The 27,910-nt window shown below is 42.1% G+C and overlaps 1 protein-coding gene across 2 annotated transcripts in view; it reads right to left on the bottom strand.

The window, feature by feature from the left end:
- Positions 1–27,910, bottom strand: part of vegfc (vascular endothelial growth factor c) — a 107,351-nt gene that overhangs the window by 11,091 nt on the left and 68,350 nt on the right. Inside the window, exons 5-6 of one of the 2 annotated variants that reach the window (XM_080880481.1) lie at positions 13,070–13,125; positions 5,485–5,791 (exon numbers count right to left, since the gene is read on the bottom strand). In XM_080880481.1, the coding sequence (XP_080736607.1) occupies positions 5,485–5,791; positions 13,070–13,125 (363 nt within the window). Of the gene's footprint in view, positions 1–5,484; positions 5,792–12,982; positions 13,126–27,910 lie in introns of both variants that reach the window. The other variant, XM_080880480.1, reaches the window with a different exon arrangement.

The raw sequence follows: 27,910 nt of genomic DNA, 5'->3' as shown, positions 1-27,910 counted from the left end.
TACTGGAAGAGCATATGGGAGAAGGATGCAACCCATAACGGCAATGCTCAGTGGCTAGAGGATCTGAGGGCAGACCACAGCGACCTCCCCGAACAGGGTCCAGTAACCATCACAGTGGCAGACATCCAAGAAAGGGTCTCCAGTATGAAGAGTTGGACAGCACCAGGGCCCGACATGGTTCACACCTACTGGCTGAAGAAGCTGACTGCACTCCACGAGCGTCTGGCAGCACAAATGAACCAGCTGCTAGTTAACGAGAGACACCCGGAATGGCTAACTGAAGGCCGGACGGTCCTGATCCCCAAGGACCCCAAGAAGGGACCGGTCCCCTCCAACTACCGACCAATAACCTGCCTCAGTACTACATGGAAGCTCCTGTCAGGCATCATATCAGCTAAGATGAACAGGCACATGGGTCAATACATGAGCGGGACACAGAAAGGAATTGGCAAGAATACCAGAGGCGCAAAACACCAGCTACTGGTAGACAGAACAATCAGCCGAGACTGCAAGACCAGACTGACCAACCTGTGCACTGCCTGGATTGATTACAAGAAGGCCTATGACTCAATGCCCCACAGCTGGATACTGGAATGCCTAGAATTGTACAAGATCAATGGGACCCTAAGAGCCTTCATCAGGAACTCAATGGGGATGTGGCGTACAACACTAGAGGCCAACTCCAAGCCCATAGCACAAGTCACCATCAAGTGCGGGATCTACCAAGGAGATGCTCTGTCCCCACTGCTGTTCTGCATAGGCCTGATCCCCCTCAGTGAGATCAAAGAGAGGGAAGGTAGTCAGAACTGAGGGGATTGAACTACCAGAAGGCAACATTGCAGACATAGAGGACAGTTACAAGTACTTGGGGATCCTGCAGGCGAATGGGAACCATGAAGAGGCCGCTAGAAAAGCTGCAACCACCAAGTACCTGCAGAGGGTCAGGCAAGTCCTGAGGAGTCAGCTGAATGGTAAGAACAAGATCCGGGCCATCAACACGTACGCCCTACCCGTGATCAGGTACCCTGCTGGGGTAATAGGCTGGCCAAAGGAGGAGATAGAAGCCACTGACATAAAGACAAGAAAGCTCCTTACCATGCATGGAGGGTTTCACCCCAAGTCCAGCACCCTGAGGCTGTACGCTAAGCGGAAGGAAGGGGGCCGGGGACTGGTGAGTGTCAGCACCACAGTCCAGGATGAGACAATGAACATCCAAGAATACATTGGGAAGATGGCCCCAACTGACCGAGTGCTCAGTGAATACCTCAGGCAGCAGAAACCCAAGAAAGAGGAGGGAGACGAGGAACCATCATGGAAGGACAGGCCCCTGCACGGTATGTACCACCGGCAGATAGAGGAGGTGGCTGATATCCAGAAATCCTACCAGTGGCTGGACAAAGCTGGACTGAAAGACAGCACAGAGGCACTAATCATGGCAGCACAAGAACAAGCTCTGAGCACAAGATCCATAGAGGCTGGGGTCTACCACACCAGGCAAGACCCCAGGTGCAGGCTGTGTAAAGATGCCCCAGAGACAATCCAGCACATAACAGCAGGGTGCAAGATGCTAGCAGGCAAGGCATACATGGAACGCCATAACCAAGTGGCCGGCATAGTGTACAGGAACATCTGTGCCGAGTATAACCTGGAAGTCCCGAGGTCAAAATGGGAGATGCCCCCAAGGGTGGTGGAGAATGACCGAGCTAAGATCCTGTGGGACTTCCAGATACAGACGGACAAAATGGTGGTGGCTAACCAACCGGACATAGTGGTGGTAGACAAACAGAAGAAGACGGCCGTAGTGATCGATGTAGTGGTTCCGAATGACAGCAACATCAGGAAGAAGGAACACGAGAAGCTGGAGAAATACCAAGGGCTCAGAGAAGAGCTCGAGAGGATGTGGAGGGTGAAGGTAACGGTGGTCCCCGTGGTAATCGGAGCACTAGGTGTGGTGACTCCCAAGCTAGGCGAGTGGCTCCAGCAGATCCCGGGAATAACATCGGAGATCTCTGTCCAGAAGAGCGCAGTCCTGGGAACAGCTAAGATACTGCGCAGGACCCTCAAGCTCCCGGGCCTCTGGTAGAGGACCCGAGCTTGAAGGATAAACCGCCCGCAGGGGCGTGCTGGGTGTTTTTTTTTTTTTTTATATATATATATATAATGTTTTTCCTCTACACCCCCCCCCCCCCCCCCCCCCCCCAATTTTTTTGCACATGTCGAGGAGCGTGTCAGGCTACATTTCACTGTGTGTTATACTTGTATAACTATGCATGTGACAAATAAAGAACCTTGACCTTGACCTTTGGTGGTTTACAACACCAGCTTTCTGCCATCTATCCAGTTTTGAGATCCTTCCCAGATGCCTTAGCGCCCACTCACATCCTGGGCCATCTGACCTCAGGAAATCACATGATAGGGTGGGGCTAGGTTTCACAATGAGCTCACCTGAAACCTTGGCTGACTGTGACCTACACCCGTTTTCACACCTTGGCTCATGTGATTAGGTAGAGGATCATTAGGGGGTCCTTTTGTCCCTCTCAGGGGGATTATCCCACAGGGCTTAAATCTGGGACTCCCCATCATTTGACCCTAGAACTGAAGAAGCTTCTCGGATGAGAGGTGAAACGTCTTCAAGCAACTTAAAGAAGTCCAGACGGTTTTCTTTCCAAGCTCCTCAGACAACAGGGTAACACAGCTGGGCCTAATCTGACATAACAAGACAGGGAAGAAGCAATACACTAACACAGGACACAGCTCTATCAAAATAAAACAGGAAACATGAGACAGAGGGTAAGACGCAAACTTTACACTGTGATCAGTGAAGAACAGACATGAGAACACAACTAACTTGACATGACACATGGAACACAGGGGAGGCACAGTAACAAAACTAACAAATATAACCGGGGCATAACTAAGGAACCTCGAAATACAAATGACCGTACCAAAAATGATACCAAATCAAAGATAATTCAAAATCAGAAACTGTCATAAACACTGGGTCCCCAGACTCAGGACCATGACACAGCCACTATAAAACTTATGATTTTATAAAATATGATGCAATGCTGTCGATTAAATCAAGTATTAAGTGCTTAAAATAAACTCAATCTAAACATCTGCAACAGTAATATTAATCCATATAACACTGATGGTAACACCTTGCTGCAAAATAATAAAGATAGAAAATAAGTACTTTTACTTTTGATCATTTATGGAAAATAAATTTATTGTAGCCATTATCTAACTCTCTGTGAATAGTACTCATGGTCATTGATCAATGGTCATATTAATAATAATGAAAGTGAGCTTGAAACTCATTGTTAGCTAGTGATCTGATCCTAGTTTTAGTCATTGTGCATCTGGACCATGTATAAATCCAGGCATTTTTCCTACTGAAAATGCAAATGATTTTTTGTGATTTGGCACTATATAAATAAAACTGAATCAAATTGAACTGAAAACACTGCATCCAGAACAACAAAAACAACTTTCTAGGAAACCCTTCCCTAGTTTATTGACCATGAATCAAAACTAATAAACTGATGTTTTCTTTGAAGTTATTTTGGTCCCTGTTGGTTTCTTCTTCAGTGTGCATCACCCGTCCCTGAAGCAATAAATCATTCCAACTTATACTGCTACCTCAAGCCTCGACCATAGGTACAATATCCTATTTTTGGACATCTGTGTTTGGTTTATGCCTCATGTAAAAGAGCTTTCTGTCATACTGTTAGGTTGTCTGAACATAAATCTTGTCCAAATGTATATAAAGTCTCTGAATGTTGATCTAGGAAAACCTGTAGGCTTATATTAACTTTACAAACCTTTCCAAAATGATCTATTTTCTATCTATTTTTGAATATTTTGCATCTGGTGATCTCTTTTAGTCAAATCTGTCATGATCCTGGGTCTTTTGACCCAGCATTTTGAGTTTTAGTTTATGTTTAAGCCCTTCAGGTTTTCTAAGTTCATTTTTCATCATGCCTAGGTTGTTATAGTTCTTTGTTATTAGATTCCCCTTGTGTCTTCCACCCATGTTAAGTCTCCCTTGCCCTTCATGTGTTTCATGTCTGTGTCTTACGTTGTCTAGTTCAGGTTGTCATGTCAGCGTCTTATGTTTCCTGTTTTATTTTGAAGAGGTCTGGTGTTCCTGTGTTCCACTGTGACGTCGTTATGTTCATGTGTGTCAGCCATGTGTTCCCACTTCTCTCATTAGCCTCCTGTGTGTATTTAGTCTGTGCGTTCTCATTCAGTCTTTGTCGGATCGTCTGTGTTGTTCCCATGCCAAGTCCTGCGTTCAGGTTTTCATATATATATGCCCGCCCAGCAGTCCTCCCTGTGTTCCAGAGGCTCAGGAGAGTTCAGTCCACAACCATCATCTCCACCATTACTACTGCATGCATTTCAGTCTATAGCTCAGTCATTAGCTCTGTTAGCAGCCCAGTCCATAGTTCATTTTCCTGTGTTTCCGTTAGCTCAGCCATCTCCCCAGTGTTCAGCTCCGTCATTTGTTCCACCACTCGCTCAGCCTTCTGTTCAGCCAGTGGTCTCTGCCCCTACTGGTCCTGCATCTGCGTCAGCTGGAGGGCCCGAGGAGCCTGTCTAGCCACCTGCAAGGCCCGAGGAGCCCGTCCAGCTACCTGCCACGCCACCTGCGGCTCCGTCGCCTGGTCCAGCTTCTGCACCGCCTGGTCCAGCTTCTGCACCTCGGAATCGCCAACCACTTTCCGGGCCACCAGCTGGACGTCGCTGCCGTCCGCACGGTCGGCTGCCAGAACTGTTTCCACACCGCTGCCATCCGCACGGTCGGCTGCCAGAACTGTTTAGACTCTGGTGCTGCTGTTCTCCGGGTTGGCCCACTGAACTGAGCTTTGGACTGTCCCCTGTGCTTCTGGTGGACATTTTGTTTTGGACTTTGTTTGGACTTTAGTCTGTGCGTTCTCATTCAGTCTTTGTCGGGTCGTCTGTGTTGTTCCCATGCCAAGTCCTGCGTTCAGGTTTTCATATATATATGCTCATCATCATTGGCATGTTTAGAGTTTTGTTTGTTTTTCTGTTTGCCAGGGTTTTTCATAGTTCGTGCTTCCTTTCTAGTTTACCCAGTTTAGGTTATTGCTTAGTTTGCATTGTTTTTGCCCTTTTATTTTGTACTGTTCTGTCTGCCTTAATAAACAGCTAATCATCAGTTAAGTTTGAGTTTTAGAATGTCTGTACCTGGGTCCACTCTTCACACTCCACGCAGTTTGCCTCGGCAAACTGTGACAAAATCTATGCGTCTAAAACTTTAAAAGACGTTGATTTAACGTGGCTGATAACAGTCTTTGGTGTATCTAATCGGTTATGTATAAGCTTAGATTTAATATTCACGCTGTTGATTGAAGACAAGGTTCTATCTATTCCAATCCCATTATTCTTGCCAACAATGTTATTTTAAATGAGTAAACGGCAGATGGAAGGTAGTGAACTTCTGACATCTTTCCTTACCTGCATGTGGCTTGGTGGAACCTCCTTCCTTTCAGGAAGCACTTATTTGGCGACTCATTGCATTCACAGGAGCACTTTGTCTTGTTGAGAGGCTGATGTCTTGGGCATGTCTTGCTGCATGTGCACTGACAGGTCTCCTTGTTGAATACATGGCAGGATAGGCTAGGTGGCAAGTTGCAAACACACTGGCAGGTATTGCGATTCAAGTGATGGTTAGGACCACAGTCTTGAGTTTGGTGGCACACACACTGACAACTTTCCACGTCCAGTTTCTTATTGGGGCCACATAAATCTGCTGAGAATATGTCTGTAGAGTTGGAAGAAAGAGAGACACTGATGAAGTTGGTTACTTAAACTTAGCATGAACTACATAGATCAGCACAAACTGATGGCCAAACATTCTACTTCAGGATTTTCTGGTACAGAGCAGAATTACTTTCTCACACAGATCCAGGTAGAATAGAATAGATTGAATAGAATTTTTTTTCCATTAATAGATTTCCATTAAATACACTGCAGGGTCCTGGCCTGACGAGGTAGCTCTTCTGTGTTGTGCCATCCGCTTCGCCAGAGGTTGTTTGGTTTCCCCGCTGTATAAATCCTGGCAATCCTCCTGGCAATTAACAGTGTACACTATATTACTCTGTTTGTGTCGGGGGACCCGATCCTTGGGGTGGACCAATTTTTGGCGCAGCGTGCTTTGGGGTTTAAAAGCCACAGAGACCTGGTGTTTAGAAAAAATGCGTCTCAACTGTTCCGATACTCCTGACACATACGGGATCACTACAGATTTTCTCTTAGGCAACGGTTGTCCATTTTTACAAGAAAAGGGAAAAGCCATCTCTGAATCGAGGAGGGGGCTTAAGGGTACATCTTTCTAGTGATGGGATTTCCGGCTCTTTTTAGAGAACCAGCTCTTTCGGCTCCGAACCGGCTCTTGAGGTTGTTTTGTTGCTTTAATTAATTTATTATTAACAATAATATAAAAATATGGAAAAGGAATTACTGATGTAAAAAAAAGTGGTTTTATTTATATATGCTTAAATATAAATATATGCAGTGGCCCGTAGAGACAAAGCACGTACAAACTCCAAAACACATTTCTAGCGTTAACTGAACTTCCAAAACAGAGCTACTATACAATTGAAAGCATATGTATATTGTTTGTGTATTTATACACAAGCACTCATATATATATTCAAATGATTTTAAAAAAAAATGTTAATTTACCTGTTACTACCACACACCAAATCCGGTCGTTGGTAGGTCCTGGCTTGTGTAGCCACTAGGTAACAAAAGCTCAACACTGCGCTCTAGCATCCTGGAGCACTTCTGTTGTCTTTTGTACATGTTTTGGAGTTTTTACGTGTTTTGACTCTAGGGTACCGTAAATATACTTTTATTTATTCACTCCACATAAAATGTAATAAAGAAATCATATAATACAAAAACCAACTATTCACATTTCAGCTTTTAAATATTTAAATTTTCAGCTTTTTCCTTTTACAAATTTAAAGTGAAACAACACAAAACACTGCAAACCACAACACAATTAAATAGAAATTACAATATGAAAACAAAAAGAAGATGCACATTCTCTGTCATATGGGCCTGCATGAATAAACTTTCTGAATCCTTTATCATCTGCAACTGAAAATAGTTGTGGATGATTACTATACCTTTATAATGTGACGTTGTTGTCCCTGGCTCTCTTTCTCTCTCTCTCTCCCTCCCGCTCTGTTCCTGTGCTACTGCCAGTGTAACTACTGCCCCTCCCCCCTTTTCCCACCGACACATCACTATTCCTCACCCATACAAATCATTGAATTCAGATGTTCTAATCACTTACATGGCCACAGGTGCATAAAATCAAGCACCTAGGCATGTAGACTGCTTCTACAAACATCTTTGAAAGAATGGATCGCTCTCAGGAGCTCAGTGAATTCATGAGTTGTTTCGTGATAAGATGCCACCAGCAACATAAGTCCAGTCGTAAAACTTCTTTGCTACAAAACATTTCAGTCAATTGTTAGTGGTATTATAGCAAAGTGGAAGCAACTGCCAACAACAGCAACTCAGCCATGATGTGATAGGTTCGTTAAAATCACAGAGCGGGATGCTAAGGTGCTGGCCAATTTTCTTACACCAAATCATAACAGACCTCCAAACTTCATATGGCCTTCAAATTAGTTATAGAACAGTGCACTGAAAACTTCATGGAATGGGTTTCCATGGCCATGAAGCTGCATCTAACTCTTACCCAATGCAATGCAAAGCATCGGCTGCATGGCATGAAGCATGGCGACACCGTACTCTAGAGCAGTGTAGTGATGGATCACGCTTCCTTGTCTGGTTATCCAATGGATGAGTCTGGGTGTGGTAGTTGTTAGGTTTAATGTATGTGTTGTAGGTTTCCATTTAAAAAGCTAGAATGCTTCTGTTTGCTCTCTATGTAACCCACGCATATGAGTACGTGGATTATTATACCTTTCTAATGTGACGTTGTTGTCCCTGGCTCTCTTTCTCTCTCTCCCTCCCGCTCTGTTCCTGTGCTACTGCGAGTTTAACTACCGCCCCTCCCCCCTCTTCCCAGCGCAAAGCACAAGGCTCGCATGCAGAGTGAAGCGGAAAAAAAGTGCGAGAGGGAGGGTGAGAGAAAGAAAGAAAAAAAAACAACAACCCACGGCTCGCAATGAGGAGCTGGCTTGCGTCGTTCACGTCAAAGGTCCCGCTCTAAGAGCCATTCCGTTCGCGACCAACACATCACTACATCTTTCGCCATCTTACAATGCTGTGATTGCAGCCATTCTCCAACTCTCTGTGAATGGTACTCATGGCCATTGATCAGTGGTCTTTGATCAATGGTCATGAGAATTTGCATAATGATGAAGGAACTGACTTCCCAGCCCATTGTTCCTTCAGTGGTGCTAGTTTCAGTCATAATGCAAATGCACTGTTTACAAGGTTGGATGAAACCTGCAGTCAGCTGAGACTGAAGAAGTCACTTGGATGAGTGACGAAACGTTTCTCCCACTGAAAACGCTACGTTCAGATGAACAGAATCAACTTTTGGAGATTTACTTACCTGGATGATTGAGCATGCATCAAATAATAAATTGTGTTTAATGATGACTTAAATGTGATATATATGCAAAAAAAAAAAAAAAGAAGAAAGAAGACAAAAACTATCAAATCAGAAATGGGACAGAAGCTTTTACATCACATGGGACAACACAGTGAAGAGCAACTACCTGAACTGTGCTCCCATCGAGGTCGATTATTTTGTTAATAGTATTACATGTCATTGCGTATGACTCTGAATACTGTGACACCTCTTAAAAAAATCAAAAGTACTTGACTCTCTAGTATAACTCTCAAACATGCCCCTTAAAGCAGATGAACTATAAGCTAGAGAGGAAAGGGTGTCTCACTAATTTAGAAAATCTTCATTTAACCTGGAAAATGAGTTTGCTACTCCACAAGAAAAAAAGCTGCAGTAATTAAACCATTGCTTAAAAACCATCTAAGCTAATTATAGGTCAACATATAGACTCTAAAACAGCTAACTCATTATCTGCAGAAAAGTGGTTAATTTGCAGTTTCAGTAAGGTTTCAGTACTCATCACAGTACAGAGACAGCATTAGTGAAAGTTACAAATGATCTGTTTATGGCCTCTATGAACTCATCTCTGTGCTTCACCTGACCTCAGTGCAGTGTTCTATACTGCTGACCATAATATTTTATTACAAAGATTAGAGCATACACTAGGAATTAAAGGTACTGAGCTGCAGTGGTTTGAATCACATCTATCCTAATAGACTCCAATTTGTTCATGTAAATGATGAGTCCTCCTCACAGACTGAAGTTAATTATTTAACAAATTTAACATTCTGCTCCTCACATACAAGGTCTTAAAACAATCAGGCCCTTAACCTTGTACCATACCATCCTATTAGAGCACTTTACTATACAGTATAAAGCACCTTGAGATGACTGTTGTTGTGATTTAGCACCAGAGATGGGCAGTAATGCGTTACTGTAATCTGATTACTTTTTTCAAGTAACTCGTAAAGTAAGGGATTACTATTGCAAAAACGGTAATTAGATTACCGTTACTTTCCCGTAGGAACGCTGCGTTACTGCGTTACTAAAACCGTGATTTTTTTGCAAGAATGTCTCATGACAGTGACGTAAGCGAGTGCGACGTTGGTGACAACAGCTGTGTGCAGATCAACAATGGATCACATATCGATTTTGGGAGAGAGTATGAGCGTGCAGCGTTTAAAGCGCGGAAGTACTGACCTTACTTTGAGTTTGATTCCATAAAAAGTGACAAAAAATATTAGCGTCTGCTGTGCGTGGGAAGAAAACTTCTTTTTACAGCGAAAAAAAGCCCTAAACAAGAACAAAGTGCGCAACGACGTAATGGGAAATGCGGATTCTTCAACTGACCGCTGCGCACACCTGCACCAGGGCAAACCACTCTGCACACATACATAAAAAAAGACATCCTCATTATTATGAGTGAATAGTGTTATCATGTAAGGTTACTCTGAATTTCCTCTAATAGTTTTATCTAATCTAATTGAATCTCTCTACTCTAACCTTAAATACCAACAATAATATTTCACAGCCCAAAGGCTTCATTATAGTCATTAGATTTCTAAACAAGGCTACAATACAGTCAACTCACAATAACTTACATGACATGAAAGAGGTTGTATAGGAATTTTGGTGTTGTAGTTTACCTGCACTATAAAGCCTAGCTTTCTGCCATGAACCTGGCTGCAGATGAAAATGAAACTTGTCTTTTCGATTCTAGAACTTTGCAACTGGTCTCATAGAAACTGCTAATTTGTCCTTTTTTCAGTTTATTGACTTTGTTGAATTTTTTGGTCTCAGTTGAATTTGCTTGTGTTGTTGTACATGTAGTGTTTTGTCAGTGACACCACTTTTGTAATTTTGCTCCGTACCCTGTGTCCAATTATTATGTGATTAAAATACATGCTTTCAATAGGTATTTTCAAAAGTACTGCATGAACTGTTTAGATATTACAGCTGTATTTACATATTGTTCCCATTTTTAAAGGTTCAACAGTCACTGCACAACATATTGTTCAATGTAAGGATTGTTATTGATGCTTGGATGAAAATCTATTTCACTTATTGTTTGGCTGAAGTCTACAACCCTGTGCCATCACAAATGCAGTATCTCCTCCATTGAGACACTGCCAGGCCTTTGCAGTCTGCCATAGTGTCAAGTACTACCCAGTGGGGTCCAAACCCTTTTCTAGGTCTCCGCAAAATAAACTGGACAAGCTGAGAGCCAGGATTACAACACAATGAGAAATAAGAGAGCTCTAATTTTCACTGAGACCTGGCTTTCAGAAAAAGTTCCAAGACTGCCGTTCAGATACAAATTCACTCCGTAACTTAAGTACATGCCACACAGAAACAACTATTGTCACGGCTGTGGCAGCAGTCGTGTGGTGTAGTGAAGGAAGGACCCAAACTGCTGGCACTGGCTGTGATGCGAGTAAGCTTTATTGCAGAAGGTGAACACAACAAAAGCAAGGGCAAAACTAAAACATAACCTAAACTGGGAACAGCTAAAGAACAAACCTAAAATCATACAAACACGGGATGAAGAGCAGAAATGGCACAGAGGATGTTGGGCAGAGAGACACAGAAATTACACTAGGCTACACAGACGACTTGGCTGAGGTGTCCTGTGGGAGCAACACCAGAGCTGGTGATACCACAAAGTAAACAAACTGATCAGGAAGACTTTATTGTTGGCTGCAAACTGGAAACCTTTGGAGATGTTTCCAAAGGTTCTGGCTCTGTTTCCTCAAGGACAGATTCTTTTAGATCATGTTCAATAGTTTTTTACAATATATTTATCATATCTTCATCATATATATATCGTACATATATCATATATATATGTTATATATCATATAACACTTTTGTTATTGTGATGAAAGAATTTCCCAAATATTTGATAAATGAATTATTTTCTATCTCATCTTAAAGTCCTGGCAGAGTATCTCAACGGGGGAGATACGCATTTATGATAGCACAGGGTTGTAGACTTCAGTCAAACAATGAATGAAAAAGATTTTCATCCAAGAATCGTGGCTCAGGGGGTTGGGAAGCGTATCTGTAACCGGAAGGTCGCCGGTTCGATCCCTGGGCTTTCTGTCCTGGTCGTTGTGTCCTTGGGCAAGACACTTTACTCTACTGGTGTTGGCCAGAGGGGCCGATGGCGCAATATGGCAGCCTCGCCTCTGTCAGTCTGTCCCAGGGCAGCTGTGGCTACAACTGTAGCTGCCTCCACCAGTGTATGAATGCGAGAGTGAATGAATAGTGGCATTGTAAAGTGCTTTGGGTGCCTTGAAAAGCGCTATATAAATCCATTATTATTATTAAAAACCTTTAAAATGGGAACAATGTGTAAATAACTGTAATTCCTAAACAGTTCATGCTGTACTTTTGAAAATACCCTTAAGCCACTGTGGGCATGTAGCTCTTGTAGCCTTTTGAAAAAGGCTACATCAAGGCTAACAAGGCTTTATCTATCCATGATGCCAGATGACTCACAACAATTAGTTTTACTGTAGGTACATGTTAAAGACATAATGATAGGTTTGTAGCTTGAACCTATTCGCTGGAATGTTGAAGGCAATATAATTACACATCAAAAGAGGGTAGTCTCACCCTAGATAACACGGTGAGGAAGTCCAGCAGTTAAAGCACTTAGACTAGAACAGACGTAGCTACGTTAATCCTACCATAAAACAATAAGACAAGGTACGACCTCTCTCGTGCTCCCAGAGTGCTCTCTAATACACACAAAGTTTGCAGACTATCACTACACAATTGATTATACACCTCTAAGCATATATGGTTAAATATTTCTAAGCATAAATGACAATCAACAATACAAAACCTAACACATAAATTCTAAATTCAGATAAAAATTAGGTTATTGTACTTGGTACTAAACATTTTAAAAACATGGTATCTAACTAGATTCTTACTCTGGATGGCATTACGGTCTTTTTTGACCAGCATATGTCCTTCAATGTACACAACAAATATGCATATCTCTAAAATTAGAAACATTTTCTTCAGAGCCATAATGAAAAACTAGTTTATGCATTTATTACTTCTAGGCTGGACTGTTGAACAGTAGCTGATTTAATTAGAGTACTTTAATTTCACATGAATTCGGTGATGAGGTTTGATTTTAAGTAGTGCAACTACATGCAAAATTAAGAACCCCACAGTACCATTAACACTGCTTAGTACTGCAGATTTAACTTTGTGGAAGCAGATGATAATCTTATGCCTACTGCATGCCTGTCACCAGCTATAATTGTTGTTTTTCTTACTCTCTCTTTTTTTTTTTTTTTTCAAAATTGCTTGGGTAAAATAACCAACTGTAACTTTGCAGTATTTTCTTAAAAAATGAAAAAAAAAAGATACACTCACCAGTGTGCTGCTGGGAGGGCTTTGTAGGGAACACTAGTGGAGGAAGAGGATTGACATGCATACTGGCAGTGATACTGATGCACCTACATTGCCTGTTGCTCCAGGTTTGACCAAGAGGACACGTCCTGTTGGCTAATGGACACCTTCAATAGACGGAGACAAAAAAGATTGATAGTACTTAGTTAATCCACATGTTCTGACATTTTGTTTCCTTTTTTCTGTGTTAGGCAATATAGATGTGCTCACTGGTTCACTCAGAATGCAGCAAAATGCAGCATCAAAAGAAAAGCCCATCACACAAACCATTGTGCAAGGTCTTTCTGCACCTTTGTGCTAGCAATATGCAAGAAAATCCTGAATTTAATTTTCTTGAATATATTAAATGACTTAATTCAACCTTATGTATTTTATATGATCATCAGTGATGAGCAGTCCTAAAACATTTTTAATGAGAGTGCCTTTGTTTATTTGTTCTCCCAAGTCTGGGTAATTGGTCAAGAGGAAAATAATAATTTGGACACGCATTATGTGTATATATGGACAGAGAAGAGACAGATTATGATGGAAACGTCATGGATTTAATTATTATAACAAATACATTCCTCCTAATAGATGGTTTATGCTTTTTCAGTGCTGGGGAAAAGTATTTGTATATTTATCACTCTAATAAATGTGTAAGATCACCAAAAACATCTTACTATTAGATTGAGATAACCCAAGTAAATATGAAATACAGTTTGTAAATGATGAAATACACCTTGACTTGGTCCCTAATGCTCAATGTAGCTCCTCTGTTGTAATTCCACCCCCTTCTCACTTCCTCTCTGTTTTTCAACTTCTGTCTTTAATTGATATGCTGATCTCATCCACAAATCAAAGCCTTCTACCTGCCAGTTTGATCCTATCCCCACTGTCCTTGTCAAAGCCTGTTTACCCTCTCTCCTTCCCCTCATATCTGCTATTATTCACTCTTCACTCACCACTGGAACTGTTCCTGCTTCTTTCAAAGTTGCCGCCATTACCCCAATCCTGAAAAAAACAGGTCTAGATCCCAACAACTTTAACAATTTATGTCCTATCTCCAATCTACCATTCCTCTCAAAATTCTTGAAAAAATAGTTGCTTCACAAGTCCATCTACACCTAACTGATAATAACCTTTACAAACAGTTCCAGTCTGGTTTCCGTCCTCTGCATAGCACCGAAACTGCTCTTATAAAAATAACAAATGATCTTCTTATGGCAGCTGATTCTGGTCTCCTCTCCATCCTTATTCTCCTTGATCTGAGTGAAGCCTTTGACACCATCTGTCATCCCATTCTTCTTAGCAGATTAGCTTCTATTGGTCTCTGTCATACTTCATTAGCCTGCTTTAAATCATACTTGTCTGACCGCACTCAGTTCATTCAATTAAAATCCTTCACTTCTCAGCCTTCTCCTCTATTTACTAGGGTGCCCCAGGGATCTGTCCTCGGGCCCCTCCTTTTCATCCTTTACCTTCTTCCACTCGGACACATTTTTCATAAGTATAACATTCAGTTCCACTGCTATGCCGATGACACCCAGATTTACCTCTCTAAGTTTCGCATCCATTTTAAAATAATCCTTTATACATTTAAGGCTATTCATTCTCTCTCTCCACCATACCTCTCTGATTTAGTACAGATGAACTTCACATCTGTGAAGTTCATCTGTACTAAAGAAGAGAAGATGAAGATGTGAGGCACCGGCCTCACATCTTCATCTTCTCTTTCTCTATCTGTTCCTTCCGCTCATCTGATTACAATGGGGAGCAGGGCTTTTAGTTGCTCTGCCCCTCGACTTTGGAATTCCTTACCCCCTGACCTCAGAAATATTAGTTCATTCCCTCTTTTTAAGTCCACCCTCAAAACTCATCTGTTTTAAATTGCTTATGTTTAAACCTCTGTATGCTCTTAACTTTTATCTGTTATTCTTATTATTGTGTATATTTCCAGTTTTTGTGTTTTTATTTGTTGTACAGTGTCCTTGGGTGCTTTGAAAGGTGCTATTTTTAAATAAAATGTATTATTATTATTATTATTATTATTATTGTTGTTGTTGTTGTTGTTGTTGTTGTTGTCGTTGTTGTGTGGATGCTTTAAGGCATCCACACTATTGAGTTCCTGTTTCTCTTTATTCTTTATCCTTTATTGTTCAAGTTGCTGCTTTCTTTGCCGCTTAACTACTCCCTCAGTTTTCAGCCGTTTTTCACCGTTCAAACTCTCAACTGTTCTGCTCTTTCTGCTAATGCTTGCTATGACTTTTGGTACTTATTACTATTATACTTTTTTAACTTTTTAACTTCCAAAATTCTGCTAAAACTTGCTTGATTTTGAAACTTAACTACATCCTCATACTTTCACGTAGAAACGCCATTCAAACTTTAAAACGTTCTCAAATTATTGGGCTATCCATGTACGATTCAGCTTTTTCATATCTGTTACCGTTTTAATTTAATGCCTCTTCAAGTTTTCAGTTGCAGCTTTGTGATTTTTCAGAAAATACATGCGTCGTTATGGTTGCTATGCAATTAACTTAGAGTGGACACTTGAGCTTTTTGAATTTTCTCTTCATGTCCGAACAACTTCTTGCTACTCGCTCAATTTCTACTCAAACCCCACAAATTATACATCAAAACGTAGGTATTTTTGCTGGCTTTCAGAAAATGTCACTATCATTGTTGTGGGAGTTACAGGTTTTTGCAAATCTCCTCAGAGCAACACAAAGTCTGAATACTCTCCATAGACAGTCAATGGAGAGCTTGTTCAAAATCAGCGCTGGAATTCTCTAATGAGACGCATTTTCAAATCGTCATATCTCCTTAATGAAGCAAAGTTAAGACATGAAGCTTGTCTTGTGCCAATATATCTTCAGACACTCCTGAAGACACTCACAATTCAAGAATTTTTCATTAACCTTTTATCATTTGGCCATGAACTCTCTCTGTGCCTGTGTGTGTGTGTAAAGGGCTGCACCAGGTGCAGCTGTTTAGGGGGGTAACAGGCAACCTCTCTGATCAGTGGATTCAAATTGAGCAGCTCCAGGCTGTTTGACTGACCTGGAAACGTAGGTTGTGTCCAAATTCATGGGCTGCATCCTCCTGAGGACCCGGCCTTCGCGGTCTATGTGGGCCGGGTCCTCAGAAGGTCGGGTAGGCCGGAAGTAAATGGCTGGCGAAATTGGACGGTCTAGCCTTCTGATTAGCGTCACCGCTGTCTCGGCGGAGTTTAATAAACTCGGTCGTCTGCTCCTTGCTATCTAAAATATAACAGGACACTGGCGTAAATTCTCGACCGTCTCATACTTCTGTTTAATCAGTTTTCTGTTTGACGTTTAGTCAGCTGTGTAAAAACCAAGGAGGAACCCACCTAAAGTTTTATTTTATCTAATCTAATCTAATAACTTTAATCGCAGCCAAACCGATTTACTCACAAACAAACAAAACACTGAAAAAAGCCCAACAATAAATTTTTTAGGTTGTCTAAGTGACTTATATATTACGTTTAACCCGAGTAGCGAAAGTCTGCAGTGATCTGAAAATGATGTGCTGGGAGTTGTGCCGTTCTCGGCGGCTTCAGTGACTCTCGGGCTCCCGGCTAGCTATCGAGCTGGTGGGTAGCAGACATCTCCGAAAACGTCGAAGCACTTTTGCTAATATGCAATATCTTGATAAACCGAGCAGATATTTGATGTTTACACAGCTACTTTCTACCCTGAAAATATGTTAAAAGTTTATTTTGTGACCCAGAAATAGTAGTATGAGTAATTTTAAAACTTAGTAGTGACCACCATTGTTGGAAACTGGAGTTTGGCTCGGCCGCGCTATGAATTCTGGGATATGGTAGGCCACAAAGGACACACCCGACCATCCTTCAAATTCGGGGAAAAGGAGGACGCATTTGTCGGCTGCATTCGGAGGAGTCTACGAATTTGGACAGCCTTTGGCGCGTCGCTGTGACGTTGGTTTACAAATGTGGCCTCAGGAGGATGCAGCCCATGAATTTGGACACGACATTAGAAGAAACACTATTAACAACCCCTATTCACATCCTCTCTATCTCTCTGTGTTTGCGTGTGTGTGTGTGAGTATGAGAGTGAGAGAGAGAGAGACCGTTTTTAGGCCGCATCTCATTAGTGGATTCAAATTAAATATATTCAGACTGGTTGACTGGCATAGATCCTGTATGTGTGTGTGTCTCTCTGTACATGTATTTCCATATGTGCCCATAGCTCTAATTTTGCGTATCTGCTGGCTGTTTTTCTAAAGTTTGTGAAAATTTGTTTTAGTTAAACAATAAGTAGTTTTGAGGAAAATCCACCTTGTTAAGCTGGTAATATTTGTTTTCCAATATTTCTATTTAAGTTATTAATATTCTGCTAACTCATAGTATTTCTGCTATCACATAGTATTTCGGGTATTTTTTAGTATTTATGGTAAATCATAGTGTTTTTTCTAAATCATAGTATTTCTGCTAAATATAGTATTTCTAATAAATATAGTATTTCTGCCAAATCATAGTATTTCTGCCAAATTATAGTTTTTCTGTTAAAATATCATGTCTTTGTTAAGTCACAATATTTTTGCTAAGATGTTATGTTTGGGGGGTTTTTTGGGGGTTTTTTTGGGGGGTTTTTTCTTGCCTGTCCCGTTTGGCTCTTTTGCCATCAGAATTATTGTCTAAAGGCAAAGAAAGATGCCCAACAGATTTACTTTACCAAATTGACCATCCCAGCCTTACTGTAATTGTCCATTTGATTCACCTTTTATTGTTTATTTTATTTTCACTTACTGAATACAGGACAGACTTGACTGGGGGAAAGAAGGGGAGAAAGAAAGAGGGAAAGAGAAACAGCTGAGAAGAGGGACGGGGGAGAAGGGCAAAAGAACTAAGATGTTATGTTAATGCTCCATGTCAGAAATATTTTGCAGAAAGCCCATGTCTCTGTCTATGTTAGGAAGGGGTGCAGCTGTATTGACAGGAACAACTACACAGCCTGACAAAGCAGACAGAAGCAGCATCTCTGATTGGTGGATTCAAATTGGGCAGATCCAAGCTGTCATAGATACAGTTGAAAATATAAAGCTGAAAAAAGCTGATGTCAGTATTTGAAAAAGGTTTTGAACTTGTAATAACTTCACAGAAGCACTGTGTTTGTGTGTGTGTGTCAAAGTCAAAGTCAACTTTATTGTCAATTCTGCCACATGTACAGGACATACAGAGAATAGAAACTTCGTTACTCTCAATCCCTAGATAAAATAGAAAATGAACATTTAAATATACAATATAAGGGTAAATGACATTGAGTGCAAACCAGGCAGAGTAGTGCAAATAGGCAAATAGTGCAAATGGAGATTTGGTAATGTACGGTATGAGATAGTGTAACACAAAGTTAATGTGTGTGTGTGTGTGTGTGTGTGTGTGTGTGTGTGTGTGTGTGTGTGTGTGTGTGTGTGTGTGTGTGTGTGTGTGTGTGTGTGTGTGTGTGTGTGAGAGAGAGCGAGAGAGAGAGAGAGAGAGACCCTTTCTTGGCAAAATCTCATTGTAGGATTCAAATTGAATATATTCAGACTGGGTGACTGGCAGAGATCCTGTGTGTGTGTGTGTGTGTGTGTGTGTGTGTGTGTGTGTGTGTGTGTGTGTGTGTGTGTGTGTGTGTGTGTGTGTGTGTGTGTGTGTGTGTGTCTGTGCACTTGCTTTTCCATATGTGTCCATATTTGTAATTGTGTGTATTTGTTGGCTGTTCTTTCTTGTTTTTGTTTTTTTGTTTTTTTTTTATTTCTGCTCATTTGTCACAGGTGAACAACAATTAGTTTTGAGGGAACTTAACCATGTTCAGCTTTTTTCAGCTGGTCATTTTGCTTTTCCAGTATTTCCAAGTGAGTTATTACTTTCTGCTAAATCATAGTATTTGTTCTAAATCATATTAATTCAGCTATATCATAGTATTTCTGCCAAATCATAGTGTTTCTACTAAATTATAGTTGTTGTTTTTTTTTTACTAAATATAGTATTTCTGCTAAATCATGGTATGTTATAATATTTGTGCCAAATCATAGTTTGTCTGCCAAATTGCAGCATTTCGGCTAAATCACAGTATTTCTGCTGAATCAGAGTATTTCAGCTATATTGTAGTATTTTCCTAAATCATAGTATTTCTGTAATGTTTAAGTATTTTTGCTAAATATAGTATTTCTGTTATCTTATAGTATTTCTCCTAAATTCTTGTATTTCTGAGAAGTTACCATGTTCCTGCTAAGTTACAATATTTACAATATAACTTCTGCTCTTTTATTGAATATCTGCCAAGAATCATGTTTCTTTTAAGTTATTGCAGTTCTGCTAAGTAATTACATTTTTTGCAAAGTTCTTATGCTTCTGCAAAGTTTTTACACTTTTTGCAACTTTTCAGCTTTTTCAGCTAGTTTTAGCAAACAGCTTCAGCTTTACAGCATCTACACAGCATTTTCACAGGAAATGCCAATTTTTCTATTTTTTATTTCAATATTCTACACAGAATACTCCATAATGACAATGTGGAAAAAGCTTGCTTGAATTTCTTTCAAAGTTATTACAAATAAAAACAAAATATATCATAAATATTAGGGATAGTTGAGTTGGGACATGTGCAAAACAGTGGCATTACTGTACAGTATGTAGTGCATAATGTTGAAGTTCCAGTAGTGAAGGTGAGGTGTCTATGACGTGTTCAGCAGTCTGATGGCCTGGTGGAAGAAGCTGTCTCTCAGTCTGCTGGTTCGGGACCGGATGCTGCAGAACCTGCTTCCCGAGGGAAGTAGTCTGAACAGTTTATGGCTGGGGTGACTGGAGTCCTTGATGATCCTCCCCGCTTTCCTCAGGCAGCGCTTCCTGTAGATGTCTTGGAGGGAGGGAAGCTCACCTCCAATTATCCGTTCAGAGCACCGCACTACTCGCTGGAGAGCTTTGCAGTTGTAGGTGGTGCTGTTGCCATACCAGGTGGTGATGCATCCAGTGAGGATGCTCTCAATGGCACAGTGATAGAAGGTCCTGAGGATGCGGGGGCTCATGCCAAATCTTTTCAGTCTCCTGAGAAAGAAGAGGCGCTACTGCGCCTTCTTCACTGTTTTGTTTATGTGTACTGACCACGTAAGATCCTCAGCCAGATGTACACCAAGGAACCGGAAGCTGCTCACTCTCTCCACAGCAGCGCCGTTGATGGTGATGGGGGTGTGTACTTCTCTGCACCTCCGGAAGTCCACTATCAACTCCTTTGTCTTTGCGACATTGAGGGTGAGATGGTTGTCTTGACACCAGTGGGTCAGGGTGCTGACCTCCTCCCTGTAGGCCGTCTCATCACCATTGATGATAAGACCCACCACTGTAGTGTCGTCCGCAAACTTCACAATGATGTTGGAGTTGTTAGTGGCTGTGCAGTCATAGGTGTAGAGTGAGTATAGGAGAGGGCTCAGTACACACCCCTGTGGAGCACCAGTGTTCAGTGTGACGGGGGATGAGGTGATGCTGCCCAGTCTGACCACTTGGCGTCTGTCAGACAGGAAGTTAAGGATCCAGCTGCAGAGGGAGCTGCTCAGTCCTAGATCCTGCAGTTTCCTGTCCAGCTTCGAGGGAACGATGGTATTGAATGCTGAGCTGTAATCTACGAACAGCATTCTCACATACGTGTCTCTCTTCTCCAGGTGTGACAGGGCAGTATGTAGTGTCAGGGCTATGGCATCATCAGTGGACCTGTTGTGGCGGTATGCAAACTGTAGAGGGTCCAGTGAGTCGGGTAGTGCAGAGCAGATGAAGTCCCTGACCAGCTTCTCGAAGCATTTGCTTACGATGGGGGTCAGGGCTACAGGTCGCCAGTCGTTCAATGAGGAGATGGTGGAGGATTTTGGTACAGGGAGGACGGTGGCTATTTTGAAGCAGGCTGGGACTACAGGCAGAGAGAGGGAAAGGTTGAAGATGTGCGTGAACACTCCAGCCAGCTGAGCCGCGCATGACTTGAGGACGCGGCCGGGAATCCCGTCCGGACCAGTAGCTTTGCGCGCGTTCACCTTCCTGAAGCACTTCCGCACATCCTCCTCAGACACAGTGTGTGCACTGACGTCATCCGCGGTGCGCACACTGTCCGGTCTCATGGTGTTCGCTGTGTCGAATCTAGCGTAGAATACGTTTAGATCCTCACACAGAGAGGCCGTGGTCTGCGGTGTGCTGGTTTCCCCTCTAAAGTCTGCGATCGTGTTTAGTCCCTGCCACATCCTCCGAGGGTTGTCAAACTGTTGCTCCACCCTGTCCCTGTACTCACGTTTGGCTGCTTTGATCGTCTTCCGGAGTTGGTAATGTGCGTGTTTGTAGTCCGATGTGTTCGCGGAGGCAAAGGCGGTGCTCTGTGCCGCGCGAACATCTCCGTTAATCCAGGGTTTTTGATTTGGGAAGGATTTAACTGTTCTGGATGGGACGACATCTTCCACGCATTTCCTGATAAATCCGCAGACTCAGTCTGTGTACTCATCAATGTCCCTAGCAGCCACGTGAAACATTTCCCAGTCCGCGTGATCAAAACAGTCCCGCAGCGCAGACTCCGATTGGTCCGTCCAACGGTGCACCGCCCTACGGGTTGGAGCTTCCCATTTCAGCTTCTGCCTGTAGGCGGGCAGGAGCAGGATGGAGCGGTGATCTGATTGGCCGAATGGGGCGCGGGGGAGGGCTTTGTACGCATCCCGGAAAGAGGTGTAGCAGTGGTCAAGTAGCCGGTCTCCACGAGTGTTGAAATGGATGTGTTGGTGGAGTTTTGGTGAGACTTTCTTCAGGTTTCCCTTATTAAAGTCCCCGGCTGTGATAAACGCCGCCTCTGGGTGTGCGGTTTCCTCACTGCTGATCGCGCTGTACAGTTCCTTGAGTGCTCGGTCAGTGTCGGCTTGTGGGGGAATGTAAACAGCCGTAATAATCACTGCTGTAAATTCCCTCGGTAGCCAGAATGGCCGGCACTTAATCATCAGGTACTCCAGGTCCGGTGAGCAGAAGGATTTGACCGGGTGCACGTTCGCATAATCACACCAGCTGTTCTTGATCATGAAACATACACCACCGCCTCTGCTTTTCCCAGTAAGATCCTGTGACCTGTCCGCGCGGTGCACAGAGAACCCCGGTAGTTGTATTGCGGAGTCCGGTACCTTGTCCGATAGCCAGGTTTCTGTGAGGCAGATCACGCAGCAGTCCCGCATCTCTCACTGGAATGAGATCCGTGCCCGAAGCTCGCACAGCTTGTTCTCCAGAGACTGCACATTAGCCAGTAATAAACTGGGTAACGGTGGTCTGTTAGTGCGCCGTCTCAGTCGAACCAGAACGCCAGATCTTCTCCCTCTGCGTCGGCGTTTGCGGCCTCCAGGGACAGAGAACAAAGGCGTCTCAGGTGAGATGAATGGGGGGTCTGAAAATGGAGCGTCTGTGTTGCAAACCTTGAACTCCGGAAAGTTATAAGAAAGACCGTCTTTTATGTCCAGTAAGGTTTGTCGGTCGTACACAAGGAGACATGTGCTACTCGCGAAAAAATGAAGGAAAAGTAAAATTAAACACAGAAAAAAGCTGTTGCTTGGGGGAGCTCGTGACGAGGCTGCCATACTCGGCGCCATCTTAGATCCCCATTTTATTTTATTTTATTTTATTGTTTACTCTATTTAATTAGTAAAATATGTGTACACACACACACACACACACACACACACACACGTAGAAACATATTTAGTATACACATCCAGAAATGCATATACTATTATATATTGTACATATATTTATTAGTTTCAGATGTAGCCATTCTTGTATTTTGCTTGTTTACGTTATTGTATTTTGCACAACTCTGTTGCTTGTGAAGCTTGCACACAAGAATTTCACTCACATGTACTGTACCAATGTACCTGCACATGTGATGTGACAATAAAAGTGATTTGATTTGATTTAAATAGGTAACAGTCTTTGCCATGACTCTCAAAATTGAGCATTATGTTTCCGCAGATCATCTACAACTTGATTTCAGTCTACCTGTGCTAAATTCAGTTAATTACACATGATTTGGAAAGGCACACACCTGTCTTTAAAAGGTCCCATAGTTGACAGTGGATGTCAGAGCATAACCCAAACCATCAAGCTCAAAGACTTGTCAAAATACAATCTGAGATAACATTTTATAAAGCTCTTCTTTCAGCCCTTGGTACTTCTCGAGCTTCTTACTTTCCTTTTTTCTCATGTTGCTTTCACTTGGTATAGCTACATCTATTACTGTGGCTATCTTCTTCTGCTTATCCAACACTAGGTTAGCCATCACCACTTTGCCCATGTGTATCTGGAAGTCCCACAGGATCTTAGCTCAGTCATTCTACACCACTCTGGGGGGCATGTCCCACCTTGGCCTTGGGACTTCCAGGCCATACTTGACATAAATGTTCCTGTATACTATGGTGGCCACTTGATTATGGCATTCCATGTATGCCCTGGTTGCTTGCACCTTACTGTTATCTGCTGGATTGTCTCAGAGGCATCTTTACACAATCTGCACCTTCATCTTATTATCCCATCTGATCACTGGGAGGGCGTAGGTGTTGATTGCCCAGATCTCGTTCTTCCCGTTCAGCTGACTCTTCAGGACTTGCCTTACTCTTTGCAAGTATTTGGTGGTTGCAGCTTTCCTATCAGCCTTGCCATGGTTCTCATTTTCCTGTGGGATTCCCAGGTACTTGTAGCTGTCCCCGAAGTCGTACAATCCCCTAAGTTCTACTTTCCCTCTCTTTGTTACCAGTCGACTACACTTCAACAGTCTGAATGACATTCCAATGTCATTGCTATAGATCCTAGTGGTTTGAATCAGTGAATCAATGTCTCATCCACGACTGGCATAAAGTTTGAGGTCATCCATGTACAGGAGGTGGCTGACGCATGCTCAATTCCATAGTCGGTATCTGTAGCCAGTCTTGTCAATGATCTCACTTAAGGGGGTTCATCCCTATGCAGAACAGCAGTACGGACAGAACACCTCCTTGGTAAATCCAGCACTTGATGGTGACTTGTGCAGTTGGCTTGAAGTTGGCCTTGAGTGTTGTTCGCCACATACCTATTGAGTTCTTGAGTAAGGTTCTTAACGTCCTGTTGATCTTGTGTAGTTCTAGGCATTCCAGGATCCATGGGTGGGGCATTGAGCCATAGGCCTTCTTCTAGTCAATGCAGGTGATGCACAGGTTGGTGAGCCTGGTCTTGCAGTCTTAGGCGACTGCTCTGTCTACCGGGAGCTGGTGGCCCCTTCTGGTGTTCCTGCCAGTTCCTTTCTGTGGCCTGCTCATGTATTGAGCCATGTCCCTGTTCATCTTAGCTGCTATGATGCCTGATCATGTGGTACTGAGGCAGGTTATTGGCTGCTAGTGGGATGGGATCCTTGGGTATTAGGACTGTCTGGCCTTCAGTTAGCTATTCCAGGTGTGTCTCATCTACTAGCAGCTGTTCCATTTGGCACAGTCTGCCACTGTGATGGTTACTGAATCCTGTTCAGGGAGGTTGCTGTAGTCAGCTCTCAGAACCACTAGCCACTGAACACTGTTGTTATGGATTGCATCCTTGTCCCATATGCTCTTCCAGTATTGCTCTGTCTCCAGTCTTGCTAGGACTGATCTCACATTATTCCCCTGCCAATCCAGACTCCACCAGATTATCAGCTCACCTTGTGTGGTAAACAGGCCAGTTTGTTTGCTCTTTCCTTGCTACTTGTTCCCGTGTGATACCATACCTTTTTTTGTCTCCAGTGTTAACCCTGCCTGCCTCAGAAACTATTTCCATGTGCATTCACCAACCTCTGCTGGATGCCATTTATCTCCTGTTGCCTGGCATCCCAACTAAACTGTATGTTTAGTTAGGAGCCACTCCACACAGCCTTCCTGCTCTCACAGGAAGCCTGTGGAAAATGTTGCTAAACTCACCTCCCTCTCCTCCCTCCCAGATCTTGCCCAGCTTCTCACTGCCAGTTTCCATTTTCTCTCGTTCTAGTTAATGTAATCCTTGTGTTAAGTCAATCTCTGACTCTTGCCTAAGTAAAGGCTCATTCATGAGTTTTTGTTTGTTTGTTCATCTCTGTAAACATTTGTATCATTGTTTGTAAACATATCATGATTGAATAAAGTCTTTAACTGATTCGTGTGCCTAATTTTTTTGCCTGGGTTCTGCATTTGTTTGCAATACCACAGTAATAAACATTACCCTGTATCACAGTATTTCATCAAATTCAAAATAATAATTAAAATAAATTGTACTTCTTCTCAGTTTGACTGTTGGATATGTTTTCTGTGTTCTATTGTGAATAAAACATTTGTTCGTGACATTCAGAACTCTATGCATTCTGTTTTTATTTACATTTTAACACAGCATCCCAATTTCTTTGGGATTGGGGTTGTAAATTATTGTATAATAAGAGACTAAATGGCAAACAGATGCAGAGGCGTTAAGACTGGTGGCAAAACCCTTTTCTGGCTGTAAGGGAAGGTATCAATTTATAATGATGCTACTCCTACATATAATGTAGAACACTTGTAAGCCATTATGTTATAAGTAACTAAATATTGTTATTAATCTTTTAATATTTATGTAACTGAAAATAAACTGAACTGTGAATTACTCTGGAAATCAGATACCTAGTTTGGATTTTTAGAAAATGCCAACAAAAAAATATATTACCCTTGAAAACATTGTACATAGAAACACACATGATCAATTATAAACCACCTGAATGTAAAAATTGTTGATCTGAAATGCCATATTTAGGGGAACCATTGACTTAGACACAGAGATGGATAACAGTGTGTTTGCAGACAGGGAAATTGTTTGAAGTCGTGAAAGCGTCTGGCAGTGAAAAAAGACCCAACATGGTTTCAATTAGAGCTGCAGTGGTTTGGATGCACAAGCACACATACAAAGTATTAGAGGATGAAGTGGAAAGGGAAAGGAAAAGTTTAAGAGAGTGATAGAAAGAGAGAGATAGCTTTCTGGCGTGAGCAGAGGGGACTTCACCTAATGTGAAACATATCTGTGTGCTTCATGTTGATGCATGAGTTTTTGCAGCTATAACCTGTTTAACTTCACTGTCTGCGTTTGTGCACATATATGTGTCTCCATATTTGTACAGAAGAGTTACAACAACCTCCAGACATGAAAACAAATTCACCATCTACTGTTCAAATATTTATGGACTAAATGTAAAAAGTTGGTTAATGGGTTTGAAGTCTAAATATACGTGATTTATATTTTGTTAGTAGATCTTTGGGCAGATCATCATATTATACACTTACTACTTTTTACCTACAAACATAATCTTAACTGTCTTACTTTCCCGAATTTAAATCTAGTCTTGAGGTATAGGAGACATATAACTTCGCCTTCCATATCTGAGCAAGTCATTACTCTCCAATTTGTAGTGTATTAGTGTATTTCAAGCAGACACACACCTGAAGAGGGCTTCTTCCATTTCCTATTTCGATTTCATTCTCACAAGTCCCAGGAAAACTGTTGGCCATCACAAAATGTGTACGCAAGCCAGTTCTGTTCCTATGACCTCATAAATATAAGTGAACAATAATCATTCTAATTCAAAAAATTGAAGGAAAAAAGAAAGAAAAAGAAACATTAAAGTTAAAGTGAAAGAAGAACAAGTTTTCAGACCATTAGAGCAAATATTAGAAAAACTGTGCCATCCATTCATCTATCCATCCACCCAATCCAGGCTTGGGTTGGGATAGAGGTACCTAGACCTTTGCCACGCCTGCAGTTGTTCTGGAGGGATACTGAGGCACTCCCAAGCCAGCCAAGAGATTTAATCCCTCTTTCCTGGGTCTCCTCCTCCTCCAGAGCATATCTGAAACACTTCACCTACTAGGTGCTCAGGAGTAGTGATATGCGAATCATATCATTCAATACTCGAGAATCACTTTACTGACTCGTGAATCATGATTCACAAGCCCAAATGACTCATTCACTGACTCATCCCTGTTGCTGTTAGCAAACTAATTTCAATAGTAGAAATATATCTAGCTTGTAATTAAAATTGTGCGGAAAAAAACAACAGCCAGTTTCTTAACAGAAACATTTCTGCTCTGAACTGGAAGAAAAAACCCTGAGTAGAAAGTTCACATCAAGACAATAGCAGGATAGACGAGATCTGCAAAGGGTGGTGCGCTCGGCAGAACGCATCATTCAATCAGAGCTCCCTGACCTGCTGTCCATCTACACCAAGCGGTGCAAGTCCAAAGCTAGGAAGATTATGATGGACCTCTCCCATCCCAACAATGGACTCTTCTCACTGTTGAGGTCTGGGAAGCGCTTCCGCTCCCTTAAGGCCAAAACAGAGAGAATGAAGAGGAGCTTCTTCCCCCAGGCTATTCGGGCCCTGAACCAGGTGTAGGACTGGACTCTCCCAAACACGTCACTATAAGACTGGACTCTCACACACGTCACCACACGCACCACCACACATTTCCTATAATCCTATAATTCCTATAATTTATAATCCTTATCTTTATAATCTCTTCTGCTATTTGCACATTCTTTACTGTAAATTCCTAAGTTAATTTGTAAATTTTTGTAGTAAATTGTAAATATTGTAGAACTTTTCTTCTGTCATTTAATGGTCGGGCATTGTACAGCTACAAGCATTTCACCCCCATGTCATACTGTGTATGGTTGTGTGTGTGTGACAAATAAAATTTGAATTTGAATTTGAATTAGCTCCTCAGTTCACAGTAGCATCGCTCTGCTAACAGCACATTTGAGTTACTCACCCCTCCTTTCCTGTGCTGAATCGTAGCATAAGTGAATCCCTCACTCACTCACCCCCTTCCCTTGCTGTGCTGAATCGTAGCATGAAAGAATCACTCAGTCACTCACTCACTCAC

The sequence above is a fragment of the Rhamphochromis sp. 'chilingali' genome (genome assembly GCF_963969265.1).
Source record: "Rhamphochromis sp. 'chilingali' genome assembly, chromosome: 4".
NCBI lineage: Eukaryota > Metazoa > Chordata > Actinopteri > Cichliformes > Cichlidae > Rhamphochromis > Rhamphochromis sp. 'chilingali'.
This window is presented reverse-complemented; position numbering and strand designations above follow the sequence as displayed.